General features: G+C 37.9%; 2 protein-coding genes across 4 annotated transcripts in view; one reads left to right on the plus strand and one right to left on the minus strand.

The window, feature by feature from the left end:
• The window catches only part of LOC110452007, a 24,505-nt gene extending 21,431 nt beyond the window's left edge, over window positions 1-3,074 (minus strand). Inside the window, exon 1 of the mRNA XM_021500258.1 lies at window positions 2,993-3,074. The gene's annotated coding sequence lies outside the window, so the exon portion shown is untranslated. The remainder of the gene's footprint in view (window positions 1-2,992) is intronic.
• Window positions 1-8,364, plus strand: part of LOC110452008 (meiotic recombination protein REC114-like) — an 8,813-nt gene extending 449 nt beyond the window's left edge. For 2 of the 3 annotated variants that reach the window (XM_021500260.1, XM_021500261.1), the window contains exons 2-6: window positions 2,385-2,465; window positions 3,529-3,612; window positions 6,930-7,067; window positions 7,443-7,508; window positions 8,144-8,364. In XM_021500260.1, coding sequence (XP_021355935.1) covers window positions 2,385-2,465; window positions 3,529-3,612; window positions 6,930-7,067; window positions 7,443-7,508; window positions 8,144-8,311 — 537 coding nt within the window. In that variant the 3' untranslated portion in view covers window positions 8,312-8,364. The remainder of the gene's footprint in view (window positions 1-2,384; window positions 2,466-3,528; window positions 3,613-6,929; window positions 7,068-7,442; window positions 7,509-8,143) is intronic. The other variant, XM_021500262.1, reaches the window with a different exon arrangement.
• Window positions 8,365-23,969: the final 15,605 nt, after the last annotated feature.

Below are 23,969 nucleotides of genomic sequence, written 5' to 3' on the forward strand. Positions count from 1 at the left end.
AGATACAGACAACTGTATTCTGTCAGTACATACAGATATCTGTATTCTGTCAGTAAATACACTATACAGATATCTGTATTAATAGACTATATATATGAGTACCCAAACGGCTTGCCATATAAGGTGCCGAAAATAGATTCCAAAACCATCGTTTTATCAATTCATTAAAATTCAGAGTATCATTTATATTCATATGGTTGAACCACGCTGGAACTTAATTTTGATGTCAAAAACGTTAGATTTTGAAATTTCAATAAGTTAGAAGTCTATCTTCATGTATATATTACAGTCATTGTTAGGCTTGTAGTATGTATAGCATCATGTGTAGCTGTCAGTATGATACATATCTATAGTCAGTAATACGGTTTACAGAAAGTTGGAGGTATGACATGACCCACCACCCACCCCACCTACCCCCACCCCAACCCGCCCAACACACAGTAATTTTCAACCGCAAGTAATTTAATAACTGAATTCTCTACACCATTTTTTTCAAGCATAGATGTCCAGTCCAGTAAAGAGAACTGTTCAATTCCCCAAATATGTCAATATTTGCAATGTAATAATTCCAAGATTTCCTTCAGGTAAAATCCAACACGAAACTTAAAAACGTGATTGTAAAGATGACATAAAATAATTACTGCCATAAAGATGAACCAAAACTAAATAAATGTCTGTTTCAGGTAAAATGACAGAAGAAAATATTGAAGGTCGGTCGGGATTTATTTGTGTATTCTTATTTTTAGGAATATCCTTAAAATTATCATGCTATATATCTGTAATGGTAGCAGTTCTCTAAAAGGAGAGCGTCAGTGTTAGGGTAGTCAAGAGATTCAGAACCTGAGTTTGGACTAGGATGTGCGATCACCTAACCTAAACACAGGTTTTCTTGGCCAGTGAATCCCTCCACTAAAACACGGTTTATTTAGACTAGTAGATCCCCGTCCAAAACACATGTCTCCTGACTAGCAGATCCTCCACTAAAACAGATTCTCTTGTGATCCCAAAGCCTAGTTGAAAACCAGGTCTTCTTGACTAGGTGATACCCCAGCCTAGTTCAAACTCAGGTTCTCTTGACCTAGTGATCCCCCATCCGAGCCCAAACTCTGGTTCCCTGGACTAAGCGATCCCCACGCATAACCCAAACACGTTTTCTCTTGTCTAGGTGAACGTGATCCCCCAGTCTAGCCAAAACACATTATCTCTTGACTAGGTGATCCCCCAGCCTAGCCTTAACTGAGGTTCTCATGACTAGGTGATCCCCCAGCCTAGCCTTAACTGAGGTTCTCATGACTAGGTGATCCCCCAGCCTATCCCAAACTCAGGTTCTCATGACTAGGTGATCCCCCAGCCTAGCCTTAACTCAGGTTCTCATGACTAGGTAATCCCCCAGCCTAGCCTTAACTGAGGTTCTCATGACTAGGTGATCCCCCAGCCTAGCCTTAACTGAGGTTCTCATGACTAGGTGATCCCCCGGCCTAGCCCAAACACATATTCTCTTGACTAGGTGATACCCCAGCCTAGCCTTAACTCATGTTTTCTTGACTAGGTGATCCCTAGCCTAACCCAATCGCAGGTTCTCTTGACTAGGTGATCCCCAGTCTAGCCAAAACTCATGTTCTCTTGACTAGGTGATCCCCAGCCTAGCCCAAGCTCATGTTCTCTTGACTAGGTGATACCCAAGCATAGTCGAAACTCAGGTCTTCTTGACTAGGTGATCCCCGAGCCTACCCCAACCTCTCGTTCTCTGGACTAAGTGATCCCCAGCCTAGCCGAAACTCAGGTTCTCTTGACTAGGTGATCCCCAGCCTAGCCCAATCTCAGGTTCTCTTGACTAGGTGATCCCCAGCCTAGCCGAAACTCATGTTCTCTTGACTAGGTGATCCCCAGCCTAGCCCAATCTCATGTTCTCTTGACTAGGTGATCCCCAGCCGAGCCCAAACTCCTGTTCTCTTGACTAGGTGATACCCAGCCTAGCCCAAACTCAGGTTCTCTTGACTAGGTGATCCCCAGCCTAGCCCAAACTCATGTTCTCTTGACTAGTTGATACTTTAGCCAAGCCGAAACTCATGTTTTCTTGACTAGGGATAAGGCTAACTTGGTTTGTGTTTTACGTCTCTTAACGGCCTAAGCACGTGCCATGTTTTGGTGATGGAGGAAAAGCGGAGTGCCCGCAGAAAAACCCCACCGATCTGCGGCAAGTACCTTGCGACTGCCCTATATAGGCATCGAACCCACGACCGATGGCTAGTGGCCGTAGACGGTCAGATGCCTTATAGCCACTTGGTCACCGCGGAATCTACTAGTCGAGAGAACCTGTTGCCAGTTTCATTGATCTATAAAGTTATATGGAGTTAACGACGTACATATTATATTTACCACAGTATCACGGGGACGAAACGCCACTGAAGGCTATGCTACACCTTAATGGTCAATTTGTTTTGACCAGTGGAACGACGATAATGGTATGTTTTTTATCTTGACTAAAACAAAATATCGATGTTCTATATTTTGACCAGTAAAATATATAGTGCGATGATTAGAAAAGATGCAATATGTTTATAGTGTAATACACAACACGGGGTTTTCTCACCGTAAACTTACCAATAATTATAAGCGAACGGCAAAAATATATTCATAAAAATCATATGATTCTTTAATTAGAAGTCAGCATCAATTGGAATTTAAATATTTTTTTATTGTGTATGCTATTTTTTAATAAATAAAAGAAGCATTTTTAAGACAGAATCAGTGTTATCGAGTTTTATCATTATGATGTTATATACTTATATAACGTCAATGATCGGTTCCTGGTATATAACAAACAGCTGAACGGAAAGCTGTTTAAAATTCTGATGTGTATATCGCTGTAGAATGCCAAATAATGGAATATACAAATTCTATCAATACATAGGGATTTCCGTATCTCATTATTACGCAAGTGTAATCCGAATGTAAATGCACACAGCGGCTGTATAGAATGGATACTTACTTTCTCTCGTGTGACCCCAACATGTACATAAAGATGTCCGCAGGTGCTACGCAAACACTACGCTCACAATGTACCGGTAAACGTATACGGCTGGATGAATGTGTTACACGTCGCACAGTATGCTTAGTCACATGATCGTTTTATTTACTGTGAACTTTTTATTCGTGATATCAACATTATGGTTCATATTCATGGAATCAGTAATCATGTAAACTTCGAATTTATGAATCTCTCGAGACCAAAAGGGCACATAGAAGTTGGAATATTGCGTCTTTCGTATATTTGATATAAAAAATAATCATATGCAAGGAATGTCGGATACCTGTATTACATGTAGCTATTCATGTCTAAAACATTTTAATATATATATATAGCTTTGTTTTTATTTTGCATCAATACTATTCAATGATGCCTAGAGTTAAGTTTCTAATTTTTTTTCTTTATTAACAGGCTGATACAAGTAATTCAATATTAAGTGTACTATTCTTTTGAATGTGTGACCGAAATAAATATAATAATATTTCGTCATTTTTTAGGAATCAATTTATTTGAGATCAGCTGGATCATGGATAAGAGGAACCAGTAAGGGTGACAGTGTCCTGATAGTGTGTAAACTGAAGGTACGTTCTGTGTGATAGAGTGTAAAATGAAGGTACGTCCTGTGTTATAGAGTGTAAAATGTAGGTTCGTCCTGTGTTATAGAGTGTAAAATGAAGGTACGTCCTGTGTGATAGAGTGTAAAATGAAGGTACGTCCTGTGTTATAGAATGTAAAATGAAGGTACGTCCTGTGTTATAGAGTGTAAAATGAAGGTACGTCCTGTGTTATAGAGTGTAAAATGAAGGTACGTCCTGTGTTATAGAGTGTAAAATGAAGGTACGTCCTGTGTTATAGAGTGTAAAATGAAGGTACGTCCTGTGTTATAGAGTGTAAAATGAAGGTACGTCCTGTGTTATAGAGTGTAAAATGAAGGTACGTCCTGTGTTATAGAGTGTAAAATGAAGGTACGTCCTGTGTTATAGAGTGTAAAATGAAGGTACGTCCTGTGTTATAGAGTGTAAAATGAAGGTACGTCCTGTGTTATAGAGTGTAAAATGAAGGTACGTCCTGTGTTATAGAGTGTAAAATGAAGGTACGTCCTGTGTTATAGAGTGTAAAATGAAGGTACGTCCTGTGTTATAGAGTGTAAAATGAAGGTACGTCCTGTGTTATAGAGTGTAAAATGAAGGTACGTCCTGTGTTATAGAGTGTAAAATGAAGGTACGTCCTGTGTTATAGAGTGTAAAATGAAGGTACGTCCTGTGTTATAGAGTGTAAAATGAAGGTACGTCCTGTGTTATAGAGTGTAAAATGAAGGTACGTCCTGTGTTATAGAGTGTAAAATGAAGGTACGTCCTGTGTTATAGAGTGTAAAATGAAGGTACGTCCTGTGTTATAGAGTGTAAAATGAAGGTACGTCCTGTGTTATAGAGTGTAAAATGAAGGTACGTCCTGTGTTATAGAGTGTAAAATGAAGGTACGTCCTGTGTTATAGAGTGTAAAATGAAGGTACGTCCTGTGTTATAGAGTGTAAAATGAAGGTACGTCCTGTGTTATAGAGTGTAAAATGAAGGTACGTCCTGTGTTATAGAGTGTAAAATGAAGGTACGTCCTGTGTTATAGAGTGTAAAATGAAGGTACGTCCTGTGTTATAGAGTGTAAAATGAAGGTACGTCCTGTGTTATAGAGTGTAAAATGAAGGTACGTCCTGTGTTATAGAGTGTAAAATGAAGGTACGTCCTGTGTTATAGAGTGTAAAATGAAGGTACGTCCTGTGTTATAGAGTGTAAAATGAAGGTACGTCCTGTGTTATAGAGTGTAAAATGAAGGTACGTCCTGTGTTATAGAGTGTAAAATGAAGGTACGTCCTGTGTTATAGAGTGTAAAATGAAGGTACGTCCTGTGTTATAGAGTGTAAAATGAAGGTACGTCCTGTGTTATAGAGTGTAAAATGAAGGTACGTCCTGTGTTATAGAGTGTAAAATGAAGGTACGTCCTGTGTTATAGAGTGTAAAATGAAGGTACGTCCTGTGTTATAGAGTGTAAAATGAAGGTACGTCCTGTGTTATAGAGTGTAAAATGAAGGTACGTCCTGTGTTATAGAGTGTAAAATGAAGGTACGTCCTGTGTTATAGAGTGTAAAATGAAGGTACGTCCTGTGTTATAGAGTGTAAAATGAAGGTACGTCCTGTGTTATAGAGTGTAAAATGAAGGTACGTCCTGTGTTATAGAGTGTAAAATGAAGGTACGTCCTGTGTTATAGAGTGTAAAATGAAGGTACGTCCTGTGTTATAGAGTGTAAAATGAAGGTACGTCCTGTGTTATAGAGTGTAAAATGAAGGTACGTCCTGTGTTATAGAGTGTAAAATGAAGGTACGTCCTGTGTTATAGAGTGTAAAATGAAGGTACGTCCTGTGTTATAGAGTGTAAAATGAAGGTACGTCCTGTGTTATAGAGTGTAAAATGAAGGTACGTCCTGTGTTATAGAGTGTAAAATGAAGGTACGTCCTGTGTTATAGAGTGTAAAATGAAGGTACGTCCTGTGTTATAGAGTGTAAAATGAAGGTACGTCCTGTGTTATAGAGTGTAAAATGAAGGTACGTCCTGTGTTATAGAGTGTAAAATGAAGGTACGTCCTGTGTTATAGAGTGTAAAATGAAGGTACGTCCTGTGTTATAGAGTGTAAAATGAAGGTACGTCCTGTGTTATAGAGTGTAAAATGAAGGTACGTCCTGTGTTATAGAGTGTAAAATGAAGGTACGTCCTGTGTTATAGAGTGTAAAATGAAGGTACGTCCTGTGTTATAGAGTGTAAAATGAAGGTACGTCCTGTGTTATAGAGTGTAAAATGAAGGTACGTCCTGTGTTATAGAGTGTAAAATGAAGGTACGTCCTGTGTTATAGAGTGTAAAATGAAGGTACGTCCTGTGTTATAGAGTGTAAAATGAAGGTACGTCCTGTGTTATAGAGTGTAAAATGAAGGTACGTCCTGTGTTATAGAGTGTAAAATGAAGGTACGTCCTGTGTTATAGAATGTAAAATGAAGGTACGTCCTGTGTTATAGAATGTAAGTTGAAGGTACGTCCGGTGTTATAGAGTGTAAAAATGAAGGTTCATTGTGTCATGAAGTGTAAAATGAATGTTCATTGTGTTATGAAGTGTAAAATGAAGGAACGTCCTGTGTTATAGAGAGTAAAATGAAGGTACGTCCTGTGTTATAGCGTGTAAAATGAAGGTACGTCCTGTTTTATAGAATGTAAAATGAAGGTAGGTCCTGTGTTATAGAGTGTAAAAATGAACGTTCATTGTGTCATGAAGTGTAAAATGAAGGTTCATTGTGTTATGAAGTGTAAAATGAAGGAACGTCCTGTGTTATAGAATGTAATATGAAGGTACGTCCTGTGTAATAGAGTGTAAAATGAAGGTACGTTCTGTGAGATAGAGTGTAAAATGAAGGTACGTCCTGTGTTATAGAGTGTAAAAATGAAGGTTCATTGTGTTATGAAGTGTAAAATGAAGGTACGTTTTGTATATACGTAGTCAAACAAATTCATCTGAAGAACTGAAACGCCTAGAGTCACGGTATTTGATTGCTAACTTGTTTTGATATAGCCTTGAGCTATTTTTGATGTCACAGGAGTCACATTGGCGTACACTTGATAAACGTGTATGATATTTGACAGGTTGTAAAATCAAAATAACAAATACCTGGTTTGATATTATAGCCCCCTTTGCTACTTGTATAAGACATGTATACGTTTTATGTTAAGTTATATAAGACATATATGCGTCTTACGTCTAATACTGTTTTACACAAGACATGCATGTGTCTAATTATGTGTTCTATAAGACTGGTATACGTCTTATTCAGGTTATTACTTCACTCTTGGTTATTTTAGGAAGAAGCTCGCCGATTCCGACTGCAGTTCTTAGAGTGTAATGAACAGTCAGACGTGGCGATATGTCGTGAATTCGCTGAAAGGATGTCTGAATATTTCCCAATTAAAGTATTGCCAAATGAAAAGAACATCACACAGGTATGCAGTTTACATGCTATTAAATCGTCCCCATCTCCTTCAACTCGAACAGCTCAGATGATATTGAAAATGATTCAGTATAAATACCTTTGCACTTAGACAACAAAAACTGCGCCGCGATCACATGCTCTTTTCGTGTCGTCAATTATTTATTTTTTTTGACTCAAATATGGGACGTTTTCGTTTGTTTGTAAAGAAAATATATTGCCAGTATTGTAGGGTTATATGTAAAAATGCACACTTCGTGAATGATATTATTCATAGATTACCTAACTGGAACATTCATACTCTTTTTACAGACAATACTGTAAATAATCAGACTTTCCTTTTATCAAGATAATGCGTAGCATTACTTACTTTTTTCATGACACAAAGAGTGATCCAGAGGAGACATCCAAGAAACGTGTTGAAAGGGAGGTAACTCTTTCTAAAATCGCCAAGGTTTGTGACTATTTATTAATTATGAGTAAATGAACTGAGAATCAGGGGTATTCCAAACGCAATATGTTTTAATGACATGATGTACATTACTGTGTCTGGTGTACGGGTCTTTTCCGTGCAGTGATAACATAAAATAAATTATCGAGATTTATTTGGCAAACGTTCATTGCGTATGGAGTAGCCTTACATCATTTTCATGAAATATTCCGTCTTTGCGTATTGCAGAGTTATCTTCTCTTGTGAGCAGGTAGTGATTGTTATGTCATTGGTTTGTGCGAGAAAGTTACATCGTTTTCTCAAAAATTGATGACGTTACTCTCACAAACCAATGACGTAACTATCAATACCTGCTAACAAGAGAAGATAACTCTGCAATACGCAAAGACGGAATACGGTAATAACAGTGTAATCTACGTCTTCTCGTACAGTGTTTGGTAAAATAAATAGCTCTTTAAGACAACCTGTTGCTGTCCTACCATATACATGCAATATATATATTCGCATAAAGAAATATTAATGTCTTTTTCTCTGACACCATCCTATATGTCAGTAAGATGACGTAGCTGTGTTATTTTGTATTATTTAATGGTGGTGTATTAAAATGAAGATTTTTCGTTTAACCATTTTTTCTGAAGGTTGTGACAAAAGCAGAAGATGCCTTGTTCCCGGCAGCGTATCAGAAGTGTTGTTACATACCGAGCGAACAATTAGAACTCGTCCTACGCCTGTGTTTATCGGATCCTACATTTCCAGCGTTTGTCGAGGAAGTTGAGCATAAGTTAAATAAAATAAAAAATAATTGATCAACATTAAACCCTTTTGTTTAAAACTCGTATCAGTTTTTTGGACAGCTAATAACAGGCTTCATTTAGTTAGAATATCAATTAAAATATACTCAACTTTGACTTTATTTAATTAAATAAATATTCAGCATAATACGCTTATAACAAAATTTGAAAGATCTTACTGATGTAGAAGCATTTGTCGACAAATGTACGTAGACCTGTCAGCACACACATACAATGTCAGCACACACATACAATGTCAGCACACACATACAATGTCAGCACACACATACAATGTCACCACACACATACAATGTCACCACACACATACAATGTCACCACACACATACAATGTCACCACACACATACAATGTCACCACACACATACAATGTCACCACACACATACAATGTCACCACACACATACAATGTCACCACACACATACAATGTCACCACACACATACAATGTCACCACACACATACAATGTCACCACACACATACAATGTCACCACACACATACAATGTCACCACACACATACAATGTCACCACACACATACAATGTCACCACACACATACAATGTCACCACACACATACAATGTCACCACACACATACAATGTCACCACACACATACAATGTCACCACACACATACAATGTCACCACACACATACAATGTCGCCACACACATACAATGTCACCACACACATACAATGTCACCACACACATACAATGTCACCAAACAATGTTTTGATCAACCTCATGCCTATACAGATACATTCTGAAAACATTTTTAAACATTTAATATGAAGTTCGGATGTCGTTTTTTAATGAAGCCAGTAACCTAAATCATCGTACTTTAAAAAAAAATTCAAAGATGTCTTGAGATTTGCGTCGGCAAATCGTGATAAATATTATATGGATATTGCCATGCATTTGATAAGTATGTTGCAATTTTAAACATGACCTGGTGATGGATGTCAATTACATTGTACATTTAAAACAAATGATTTCGGTTGGGAAACGGCAAACACAGCTACTTTATATACTTGTGTGGGATCACACTACGTTACAAATGGGTTACACGATGTGCGACGTGGGAACGATACACAATGTGCAAATGATAGAAAGCTGGGTAGTAAAAGCTGCCGCACACCTGTGCGCACGATGGACGCATGGTCTGCTATGAATCGTGGGACATTTTTGGGACACATGAGACGGATTCTGTCCCGAGCGTAGTGATCGAGGCGGCAGACACAGGGTAACACGCTCCTGTTGATACCGAGGAGCTGGCCCATTCAGTGCCTTGTATGTGACCACCAACATCATGCACTGCGACTTGTATCTAGCACTGGTCTGACGTGTTCTCTCTTTCGAATATGAGTAACCAGACCCGCTTCGGTGTTTTGGACCCTCAGTAGATGGCTAGTTGGTTTGTAAAATATACTACAGATCAGGGCATTACCATAGTCCAACCAAGAAGTAATAAAGTGTTGCAGGCATCTGCTGCAGTTATAAACTGGCGGATACACTCGATGTTCCTGATCTGATAGTAACAGGATTTGGCAATATCGTTCACTTGTTTCTCCGTGTTTAGAGAGCTATCAAAGTATACCTCAAGGTTTTAAACATCTGGGACAATCTCTATCGTTATGGTACCAACTTTGAGCTGGAGAGCCATTGTTTGCTGACACTTCGGGGAAAGACGATCAGTTGTTTACGTTCAGGTATCCCAACTTTCCAAATGTCGTCAGCATGACAATGATAGCGAAGGCTATAGCAAAAACAAATCTCTCCGATCGGTTTGAATATAGATAATATTTTCGTGGTCCTTACACCAATTCTTGAGGAACCCGGACATCTAGTATTTTGTCATGTGAGGTGGTAGATCCTATTGCAACACACTGTCGTCGTTCAATCAAATATAACTGTATCTAGCATATAGCGTCACCAGTCAGTCACTCCATAAGAGGTATCTAGACGTTTGAAAATTGCCAGGTCGATGACGTCAAATGCAGCTGACAAGTCCAGCATGACAAGCACCGTTCTACTCTTGTTGTCCAATACGACAGCTATGTCGGTATGTATATGTATGATGACCGGCTCAGTAGAGTGTCGTCAAATTTGGCAAAGTGTAGGATTTTCTTCAATGACATATATACTGCAAAGACTTACCCTTCATAAAATAATATTATTGTCTGGAAAACATCAATTCGTCCGCAATTATTACAGATAATATCATAGTCGACAGTAGAGTGCACTTCGCCTGATCGTGCTTATCTCTTTCAGAAAGTAATAAGTTAGTTTAGCTTGTTGGACAAGTCTTTTTCAGAAGAGGAGCTTGTTGGATGATTTCACCTTTTTTGGTGAGTCTAGAAAACTGCCTATGGTTCCAACCACATAATGTGGTTTAAACAAAGCGTAACCGAATCAAGTCATTTCGGTACATATATAACAACTAATTGTACATCCGCTTACACCGCAACCGAATCGAAATCGATTTTAGGACAACTCGTACACAAAGTATAAATGCTTCGTACATAGTATATAATTATGTCTCGTTTGTGTTCCACCCAAAAGTGTACCGTCATACAGAAACATAGTATTAATGCTTCGTTTGTGTACCAAACAAAAGTGTGACGTATTGTCAAAGGACAAAGCCACGGTGGAGTACTACTCGCTATCACAATCAAATACATCACACAACAACTTCCAGAATTAGAATCCATTTGGGCCAACATCAAATTATCAAACTCACACAACTTCATAGTAGGTGCATACTACAGACCACCATCAGACAAAGGACGTTCACTCACAGAACTCGAAATATCCCTGAACAGAATAGGAACACAGAACAACACAATAACATTTATTAGCGGAGACTTCAACCTCCCACACATATATTGGTCAAACAACACCAGGCAAACCAGACACAACCCTACATCAACGCCTTCTAGACATCATCGACGACAACTCTCTCACCCAAACCATAGACAAACCCACAAGAGGAGAACACATCCTTGACGTAACACTCACAAATCGTACATCCATCATCAATAAACAAGAAATAGTCCCACCGATAGGCAAGACAGATCACGACATCATATATACAGAAGCAGACATTAGACTACAAAAAACACACAAACCACCTAGAAACATTAACCTATATAACAAAGCAAACTGGGCCAACATCAAAAAAGACCTCACTAATCAAAATAACAACATTCAGGACCTAGATCATCAAAACACAGAAGACCTATGGGTAAGTTTCAAAACAACACTCCATACATCTACAGAAAAAAACATTCCAATAAAATCACTAACATACAAACACAGACTACACTGGATAAACAACTCACTTCGCCGCCTCTCAAACAAGTCTAAACGCATCCACAAACCAAGAACAAATCACAAACTTATCCACACGTACAAAACAGTAAAAGCTGAAGTGCAAAACAAACACGCAATACATACCCACAATACATTGAGAAGATGATCACAGACCTACCAACAGGCGAACCTGAAGACCCCAACACAAGGAACAAATACAACCCGAAAAAACCCTTCTTTTTCATTAATACCACAAAAAAGAAACACAGACATCATAGCACTACGTAAAAACGGCCACCTCACAACAGACCCAGAAACAAAGGCAAACATACTAAATTAACAGTTCCAAGAAGCATTCACACCAGAACAACACACAACAATACCTGACAAAGGAATATCACCTCATCCACCCATGCGAGATATACACATAACATGCCAATGAGTCGACTAACTACTAAATAACATTAAACCACACAAAGCAACAGGCCCAGACCATATACACGGCAGAATACTAAAAGAGCTCAAGGATATCACAGCACCGATGCTAACAAAAATATTCCAAATATTACTCAATACAGGAACATTACTCAATGACTGGAAATACGCCAACGTAAACCCCATATACAAAAAAGAAGACAAATACAACCAAACAAACTACAGACCAATATCACTCACATGCATCGCATGCAAACTCTTAGAACACATCATCACAAGCGCAACCATGAAACACTTAAAAGACAACTAAATACTGCACGACCTACAACATGGCTTCCGCACATCAAGATCTTGCGAAACACAACTCATTACATTCATACAAGTCCTCGTACAGAACCACAACAACAACAAACAAACAGACATTATCATAATGGACTTTGACAAAGTCCCACACAAACACCTACAGTACAACCTCAATTATTACGGCATCACCGAAACCACACTAACATGGATAACAGACTTCCTATCACAACGCACCCAAACAGTAGTACTTGAGGGCAAACACTCCGACAAAATCCTAGTAACATCTGGAGTGTCTCAAGGGACCTGTTTTGGACCAGTCCGCTTCCTCATATACATCAACGAATTCCCCGAATACATATCACACAGTACACTAAGACTTTTTGCAGACGACAGCATACTATACAAAACAATCAACAACAAAGACGACACGACAAAACTACAAGCGGATTTAGATGCAGCTAGTAAATGGGAAGAGGACTGGCTCATGAAATTCCACCCAGACAACTGCACCATACTCACTATATCACCAATACACACTCCATTTAACACCAATACACACTCCATGACCACAGACTAGAAGATGTAACTTCAAACAAATATCTAGGCATCACACTTCAAAACAACTTAAAATGGGACAAACACATTAACAACATTACATCAAATGCAAATATATCACTAGGCTTTCTGAAACGCAACCTAAAATTAAATTCACCACACATAAAAGAACATGCATTCAAGGCCATTGCTAGACCAAACCTTGAATACTGCTCTTCAGTTTGGGACCCACATTATACAAATAAGATAAACCAATTAGAAAAAGTACAACGAAGAGCAGCACGATATGTCCTTAACAAATACCATAACACAAGCTCAGTCACATATATGATACACAACTTGCAATGGCCAACACTACACACACGCAGAACAAGAACACGTATTATTCTTCTCTACAAAATAATACACCAACAAGTAACAATACACACTAACAATCTCATCCCGGCAGACACCAGAACACGTCAAGGACACGACCGTAGTTACAGACATATCTACACATCCAAAGACAAATACAGACACTCATTCTTTCTATACACCATAACACAGTGTAACCTCCTACCCAAAACAATAACCCAATCAGAAACACTAGCAGAATTCAGGATATGCACCACATATAACATAATCTAACATATACAAAACCTACAACATAACTAACACTCACTCACTGCTTTTAACCTGTTTTTATCCTATAGCAAATAACAAAAATATAATTTAAAAATATCTCTGTACATAATAAATAACGCACTACAGCACAAGACTGACTTCCGTAATCGTCGGTGTCGACGGAGGAAGCTTAACAGATGAAGAAGATGAAGATGAAGAAACAATGTATACATGTTTTGTTTAGTATAAATGCTTCGGTTGTGTTCCACGCATAAGTGTACCGTCTCACAGAAATAGAGTATACATGCTTCGTTTGTGTACCAAACAAAAGTGTACCGTCTTACAGAAACAAAGTATAAATGCTTCGTTCGTTTACCAAACAAAAGTATACCGTCTTACAGAAACATAGTATAAATGCTTCGTTTGTGTACCACACAAAAGTAAACCGATTAACAGAAACTAAATATAACTGCTCCGTTTTCGTACCAAACAAATGTTTAACGTTTTACAGAAATATAGTATTAATGCTGCGTTTTCGTACCAAACAAAAGTGTACCGTCTTACAAAAGCAAAGTATAAATGTTTCGTTTGTGTACTGTACAAACGTTAACCGTGTTATAGAAACAAAGTATACACTTTTGTAAGGTTTCATGGAGTTGACGCAGATTGATTGGCTATTGTTATTGATTATTGCATTTTCCAGAACACCTGGTTTTATTCTTCTTGTACCTCTCCAAAAGTTTTCCAGGACATTTTCCTTGGATCATATTTTCCCTTGTTCATCGAATTAAAGTTCGAATCACGATTTAGTTCGTTTTACTTACTTTCGTATTTTGTTGTTTAAGTACCCATGCTATGTCTAGCAACGCCAGAATGGCTGGTCGAATTAAATAGTGAAATGTAATTTTAGCGTAACATTTATTTGGTTATTTTTTTTCAGTTTATAAGAGGACATACTCTTGTATCAATATCAGATGTGAAAGAAACTTTCAAAAGTAATGTTGCAAGAATATAAAATAAAATCAAAGTTTATATTTGGTCTGGTCCCCATGATATCTGTGTTTAGTCGAATAACGATGATTTATAAACTATTTACGTGGATAATCTAATCAACAGAAGACGTAGCGGTTACGGTTGATAATCTTTATTTTCCTGTATATCGGCTTTTGTTGTATTAATTTTAAGAACAAATGTTTAGAAATAATTCTTAAAAATATGTAATTTAGGCGGGATATATACTTTTTAAATCAACACACAAACCAGCATTTCAACAAATATCTTGAAAAATGGCATAGACAGACATGTAAGTACGATTTATTTACTACATTTATATCAATAATAAATGTAAATAAACCAGACAAAACAACGCTTCTCACAATATCGTTTGAAAATGGTTCCGAGGCCCCGATGATTGGTTGTGGTATTGTGTGACGTCACGAGATGTCACATGGACGACTTATGACCTCCTTGATCTTTTGCGGAAAAAAAATATAAGATAACAAAAAGAATAAGTATTAATATTAAGTCTCCCTTGCCAGAACTAAACACATATTAGTAATATACTTCTTTTACCTATATTGAGTAATTTGGTCACGTAACTTCAGGTATTAACACTTGTCATAAAGACTGTATTTTCGTTCCGTCACACCTTATAATAAGCTTGCAAGGTTAAGCTGAGAACTTAACTGGTGGAGCAAATTTCTTGAAGACATTTTTTCTCAGTAATTACTTTACGAGGAGCGTATCCAAAGTGATAATATGACACACCCAGATGAGGAGATCGGAATATCATATCTCATCAACATCTGTTCAAATCAAGAAGTAAAACTATTATTGATCACGGATACCCAAGGTGGGAGTTAATTTCATTTTAACAAATGGTCTATCTTATGAGTGGGGTGATATAACACCCAGTTTCTGTATTTAAATGCATGCCGATGTTTCACCTATAAAACTTAATGCTGATAATTTATGATTTAACGATCCGATAAAATCATGTATAATATTGTTGTTATATTGATTCATATTTCATTTGTCGTCATTGTATATTGCACGGCTACCGGATGTCTAGCCTTATTTGTTTACATCCGGGTTTGCACTAGGTATTCTCCTAACGCCTTCTTTAAATTGCCTTTCTATTGGCTGTCATTGGAACCGTTTTTCTATTCTATGTTATGAAAGGCAGACATCCTCGATTGGTTTACGATGTAAACAAAACATGTATACGCACGTTTATTCTTCTTACTCTTTCCTATCCCATTCCGACTGGTCTGTGTAGAAGTTGGGTATGTTGCTATTTGAGTATCCGGGCGAAGCCTACATCGGCTGAACCATCATCTTGTTCACGACTCTGGTTTATGTCCTGACGGTCGCCTGATAGTGGCTGATTATTATATTATCTTGCAGTTATTTTATTTTTCTCGTTCATATTTCTAACTCCTAACTTTAATAAAACATCTTTAAATGTTACACATGAGTTGTTTATATTGACCTCAAGAAACCCCAGACAAACACCCAGGTTGAACAATAAGTGTCAGTCCTACCACATATGTTGGTGCACACGTTGTCCAGGTCATGGCTATTCAATTTAAGTCGCACTAAATAACTGAGTTACCTGATAAACGACAAGTGTGCTACATGTACCGTTATATCGACACACTCAATTCCTACACGAAAAAAAGGTCATGTCAATTTAATACCACACTCGAAAACACTGTAAATATGCCGTTAGTTTTATAATGTAAATAACGTATGTTGTAACTATTTATTGTTTGTAAATATGTTTTATGCATAAGATTATCAAGGAAAAAGAAAATATATGATTAACAAGAGTTCCGCGAGACGGTACATGATACGCCCGTCAGATGTAGAATGAGCAGTTTGCCACAAAGGGCCATAAGTGCATAAATGGAAAGATAAGCGTCAAATCTTATTAAGCTCGTCCGAGCTTTCATGGTAATGAACCCTCCTACCAAGTTTGCTAAAGCGCCATCCTGGATCCAAGATGGCGGAGTTCCTTAGCAACCCCACCCCACATCCACCCCTATTCATCACATCTATTCCATGTTCTCTCATCTATTCCTGTTGCCATAAGATCTGGTACTGTCAGACATTTTATGTTATGTAATCTGATAATATTCTCTGCTCTTGCAGGGCCGACACCATGAATTGTCTGTAATTCAGCAAAGGGGGCAAGTGTGTACGCTCAACAGTATAATTACATGCAAATAAATTGCAACTTTATGTCATAAATCAGGACTTTTCTCAACAAAATATTTTAATGATCAAAAAAGCAGTTTGTCCATGTCTATGTATAACAGAAGCAGTTCTGAGCGTTTGGGACCAAAAATAAAATGAAAATATTTATGTTCTAAAAGGCGGCTTGAGCAGCCTTAATAAACTTGATCAGTACACATGTGTTCGCAATACAGGTGACTGGTGAAATTTAACTCAAAATCAACCCCAAATTAAATAAAAAAAACCAGCTACATTGTACTTCAGCCAATATCAAAATACCTGGAGTAATTGGCAATGTTACACTAAAATCTATTTTTAATGAGGCGTTGTTGACAACCGCGATTACGGATCCCAGTGCCTCATTACATTTTTAGGCGGAGGGACGAGGATCCTTAAATCAATGCCGGGAGAGATTCTCACGTCTGTGAAGAAAATCGTCGAAAACATAGATTTCGACGAAATATTGGATAAGTGGTTGCAAATTGTAAGCCTCGTCGCCAACTATTACACTTTCGTTTTGGCCCGTGGTTGACATGTCGTCAACCGTTTGAAATGAAGAGTATATGGTTGCATACATCCTACCCGGACAATTAGCGTATGCATTGTAACATATACCATAACTCTACGGCTTTTGGTATTTTGGACCCCCCTCCCCCCTGTGAAACAAGTACCCACCTTACGCGCCAACCTCCTTTGGTGAAGCTCAATGTATGAATATACAAATAAAGAAAGTTAACATTCCAATTCAACTAAACGAGTTTGTACTTTTCATTGAAACTTGTTACATCATACTTTTTATAACTGTTTGCATCGAAACCCCCTACTTACATTGGAAACAGACAGCAATGATACCCATTTACAGCAGAGTGACTATCATTATCTACAGAATGTCGGCTTTATAAGGGATTAAATGATTAACATTAGATGGCGGTAAGTAAACGTTTAAATATCTTGACACTGTGGTCTCGGTGGTTTTCACGTTATAAAACCGCTCACACATTATCACATTCCATACGTATTCAACAGCAGCAAATAATAACTCGATACAATTAATGCTAATATGTTATGCCAATCAACTAAAGAGAAAGAGGGAAATGCTTTAGTTCAGTGGACCCTTCTCTATTAGGGTTCTTTATGTAGAAAAGTGGAAAGTTTTCTTCATAATCACTGTGTCTGAGGAGGATAAGGAGGAGACCTACCGAAGACATGACTAAGAGCATTACTTTGATGGTATTATGTAAAAGATTTGAAGCAGCTAGATTGCCATCCGCTTATTGGAAAACCGTCGCAATTAATTAATTATAGAATGTTATTTGAACAAAGTGATACCAGGAGACTGATCGAGTAGTGACGTGTATCCGTTTCTGTACTTTATATTTCGCGTGTGTTACAGATGTGAGCTTAGTGTTGCTGTGTTAAAAGACTACGCCCTTCTCGTTAGACAGTTTATTCTGCAGATTTAGCACCACTGAAATATATCAAAATGAATAACATGTTAGTGTTTTTTTTACATATTTGAGGCTAGACTGTCGATTTTTACTCCAACTCGTAGGGCGCTTTCTATTAAGCCAGCGTCACGGACATTGCTGACGTTGCCGCTAAATTGATTGTAACGTCAGTACACCTGCATTTACTATGTTGTGTCCCAATGTGTTATATATAGTCGATGTCGTTCCCGAAAATTATGTTTCTTTTGAATCGAATTTTCATCTACAGAAAGGCATCTTCTGTATTTGAATATAAAACGATATTTTCATACGTTTACTGAACAAATACATGCGTGTTACTGATGTCCTTAAACGTTACAGAGGCGGTAAAAATGACTTTCTATTTTTTTGAGTTAATTGACAAGCGATAGCCGCCGCGTCAAGGAAAGTTGTCAATTGGTCCGAGGAATTCACCGAGTGTAACAGACAACTCCTCTAATGATAAATGATTCTCGATCATCTTGCAACAACAACACCATCTTCCTATTCGATAATCGCATGGTTAATTTAAACAGGTAGTATGGAAATAAACAACGAGAAATATGGAATATGTTGTGACTAAGTAAAACAGTATCGGGTCCTGAAATAGATATATTAATAACAACATACGGTCAGGAAAGTCAAATTCTCATGTTACACTGGATCCTTACAAACGTATGTTTGTAGGATACGTATTACTTAAAGTTGGTATAGGGGGCAAGGAAGTCATTCCAACAGCGTAGACAATATGTTGGTTTAAACTTTGTTTTATTCAAATTTTGTTTGACAATACATCGAAATACATGTTTTATAAAACAGAAAAGGAAACAAAAACAAGTGTCGTGACACTTATGACAATATGTTGTAGTCAAATTGTCGAAGCAATTCGTTACTTTTTCTAGACACGAAAAACAGAGAACACTTAAACTACATAAAAACAAATAGAAACATGATATGATATAGGTGATGTTTAACAAATGACATAATTCCCTGTCACATGGGCTTCGATCTAAACCTCAAGTGTAACATATAATAATACAGAAAATGATGTCGACAGTGTTGAATAAATGAAGTCGAATTTTCGGAGCAGCGCGGACGTCTCCCACGACATCTAACAGACAGACATGGTCTAACTTATATTACATAATGTCAAAACAGCGGATTCGTTATTCGGGATTCTGACTTACTGCTTCAGTATTAAAAGTCTCCTTAACAGTTATATCTAACCATCAACAGTTAAATTATTTCGAGTTACTCATTTCAATAAATTAACTTGACATATTTGTATTCTTTGTTTGCCGTGTCAAGGATCCTGCGCATGCGTGACCACGTAACATCCTTTCTTCGAGCACGGTATTTCCCCCTAATTTTCGTCCATTTCTACCACACATAACCATTCACACTTTCCCCCCTATACCTACTACATACCATCTTTCCATTTTCCGTTAAGATTCGCTTTCCTTATTATCTTGATACCCAATCTTTTCTCTAGGCCATAAACCCAAATTGAATTCCCGCCATCTCTCACACCCGTTCTTATCAACTTCCGGTTTTTCTATCAACAAACCCGAAGCTTCCGTTCCATCTCCTCCTGCCTATAAGATGTCTAGTACAGGTAAGACACATACACTGTGATACACAATACACAATGAAGTTCACATCACTTATTTTAGCCATAGCCCTCCTAGCCTTCTGGACAACAAACAAAATAGACATCGACCATTCATTAGGCCTATCCACACTCGCCGTCACACCGACACACACACAGCCACACTACCTGGCACTATACCCATCCCTTCTGACAAGATTAAAACATAAGACAATCAAACCCAGCTGCACATACCTCCTACTTTCCATATCGTCAGATACAGAATTAAACCCCGGTACGAGAGCCCCTAGCTATATAGATACCCCTGCGGTACCTGTTGCAAGGCAGTCACATGGGAATCCAGTGCCATATGCTGTGATGCGTGTGACACCTGGTTCCATGTCGACTGTCAGGGAATGAATAAATCATCCCTCAAATACTACGACCATAGCGGGATATCTTGGGACTGTCTAAACTGCGGGCTTCCAAACATCTCCACAACACTATTAGACAACACAAGCATTGACACATCGAACAGATTTTCACGACTTCACAACTCTAGCATACAACCAAGCCTACACGAGGACCCCCACCAGCCCAGGCCCACCCACAGCATCCTCCTCACCAATAAAACAAAACAACAAGACTGCCACTAGCTACAACAAATTTACTAAACCAATACGCATAGCCACCATTAACTTCCAATCCATTTCCAACAAGCCAAAAATGACCTCGACCAAATAATACACTCGCTCAAACCAGACATCAAATTGGGACAGAAACATGGCTCAACAACACAATCTCCTCATATGAATACTTCCCAGGCACCGAACACACTGTCTACCGAAAAGACCGCAACCCAAATAAACATGGACAAAGCCACGGAGGTGTACTACTTGCAATCACAAACAAATACCACACAGAACAGATTAAAGAATTAGAAACAGACAATGAATCAATTTGGATAAACATCTCCATGACAAATTCACACAACCTCCCCATAGGAGCATATTATATACCACCATCAGACAAAGGACACCCACTAGAACAACTAGAAATCTCTATGAACAGACTAGGTCAAAACAACAACACAATAACATACGTAAGTGGAGATTTCAACTTTACCACACACAGACTGGCAAAACAACACAGCCATACCATGCAAACAAGAACAAAAACTTCACCAGCACTTTTTGGACATCATAGACAACAATTCCCTCACACAAATAACGACAAAGCCCACCAGAGGAAACCACCTTCTCGACCTGACACTTACAAACAGACCATCAATCATTAACAAGACTGAAACCACACCACCTATAGGTAAATCCGACCACGACATAATCTACACTGAAATTGACGTTTGACTGAAAAGAATAAGAAGAGAACCTAGAAACATATACCTCTACGAAGCTGACTGGAACAACATAAGAAACGACCTCACACTTCTAAACACATAACTTAACGAACAACCTAACCGAACCGCAGACAATCTTTTGAACATGTTCAAAACAACACTTGCTAATTCAGTCACCAAAAATATCCCTCAAAAAGACATCACATACAAATCCAAACTCCCTTGGATAACACATTCTCTCCTTCGACTCATAAGAACATGTAAACAATTACACACGAAAAGCAAAACAAAACATGAACTTATACAGAAATCCAAATCAGCAAAATCAGAACTGCAAAAACAAACACGCAACACATATCTTAACTACATAGAAAAAATGATAAAAGACCTACCAATAGACGAACCCAGCACACCCTCGCCTAGCAAAAAATTCATTTGCAAAAAACTATTCTCCTACATAAAAACCACAAGAAAAGAAGAAAACACTGACATAACCGCATTACGTAAAGACGGACAACTGAAAACTGACACTACATTCAAGGCAAACATACTAAACGAACAATTTGAATCTGCCTTCACCACATAACAGGACTGCCCCATACCAGACAAAGGACCTTTCCCACATCCTCTCATGCTAAAAATACACATTACAGTACGAACTACTCAACAACATCAACCCACATAAAGCAACAGAACCTGACAATATACACGGCAGAATACTTAAATAATTGAACGACATCACAGCACCCATTCTCACAAAAAATCTTCACCCGCTCACTCACTACAGGAACACTACCATTAGATTGGAAACACGCAAACGTAAACCCAATATACAAAAAAGGAGACGAGTACAACCCAGCAAATTACAGACCAATTTCACTAACCTGCATCACATGTAAACTTGTGGAACACATCATAACAAGCGCAACAATGACACAACTGGAGAACATCAACATATTATATGACCTACAACATGGGTTTAGGTCCTCCAGATCCTGTGAAACACAGCTCACCACATTCATACATGATCTCGCATCAAACAACAACATCAACAAACAGACAGACATCATCATTATGGACTTTGCCAAAGCTTTCGACAAAGTCCCACACAAACGACTATAATACAAACTCAAATATTACGGGATAACAGGGAACACACACGCATAGATTACAGACTTTCTCTCATTCCGCACCCAAACAGTAGTACTCGAGGGCAAACAATCAGACAAAATACAAATAACCTCTGGGGTCCCTCAAGGAACCTGTTTGGGCCTCATCCTCTTCCTCATCTACATCAATGCCTTCCACGAATACATGAAATACAGTACACTTAGACTGTTTGCAGACGACAGCATTATATACAAGACGATAAACAACAAAAAAGACACACTAAAACAACTACAACATGACCTTGACGCAGCAGGACAATGGGAGACGGACTGGCTAATGCAATTTCACCCTGAGAAATGCCACATACTCAACATCGCACCTAAACGCAACAAAATACACCATGACTACAAACTCCACAACCACACATTACACCAAGTAGAATCAAGCAAATACTTAGGCTTAACATTACAAAATAACCTACGATGGGACAAACATATTAACAACATCACAGCCAATGCCATTTGGGATCCACACAACACAAACCAAATTAAACAAATAGAAAAAACACAACGAAGAGCAGCACGCTATGTACAAAACAGATACCATAACACTAGCTCCATAACAGATATGATCCATACACTACAATGGCCAACTCTACGAACACGATGCTGTCACACAAGAATTATCCTTTTTTCACAAAATCATACACCAAATCGTAGCCATAAACCCAGCTCATATACTCACACCCGTAGACCCTCGAACCAGACATGCACACCCTAACGCATATAAACACATATCTGCTACAAAGGACACCTACAAATATTCATTCATTTGAGGACTTCAAGGCACACTTACTCTATGCAGCCCTTGAAGCCCTCATCACACGCTTAACATACGCCAGCTTTTATCTTTTATCTATACCTTGCACAAAAATCACAAAAAAATAAATAACTAATCACTGTAAATAACCCCCTTTTCACGCCTCTGCAATAGGACCCCCGAGGGCATAAACATCACAATGATGGAGCCCCCGTAAAACAAAGAAGAAACGAAGAAGAATTATCTTCTAATCTTTTACTCTTTGGTGATGAATCTCTGACCTATCAAGAAATCACTACAATTATTCTAGCCGTCCAGAATTATATACTCAAAACTAAAAGATTTCAAACAAACAAATAGCCATTTTACAATTTTATCTTGACATATATCTTATTATGTATGTTGTGTTGCATCCATTTTACTAGTATGTTTTAAAATGTATTTGGATTTATATACTTTTTCAATGATTTTGCCATTGCATTAAAATATACTATATTATGTCACTAACTAGCCATGATTATGATAGATTGATTAAGTGATTTGTTCCCTTGAAAGAGCAGGACGTGCCAGGGACGAGGCGGGAACGTGTTCTATGGACTTATATTTGATAAGTGTGATGGCTAGTATGTGAACTGCAACGTTTTTAATAATCATGGCGGTGTTTTGTGACATACTCAATTTGTCAATAGTTATTCAGTGGTAATTTATGATATGTAATATGTATATACATTTTTAACAGTCATCGACTGTCCATTTACAGTTTTGCTGAAAATTCATCTGCTATTACATAGTTATATTTTACAGAATCGTGTTCCATATACTCATTGCAATATAGCAATATGAAATTACCATTGATTTATTATTCATTCTTCCT

Source organism: Mizuhopecten yessoensis, unplaced genomic scaffold (genome assembly GCF_002113885.1).
Source record: "Mizuhopecten yessoensis strain PY_sf001 unplaced genomic scaffold, ASM211388v2 scaffold6361, whole genome shotgun sequence".
Classification (NCBI taxonomy): Eukaryota; Metazoa; Mollusca; class Bivalvia; order Pectinida; family Pectinidae; genus Mizuhopecten; species Mizuhopecten yessoensis.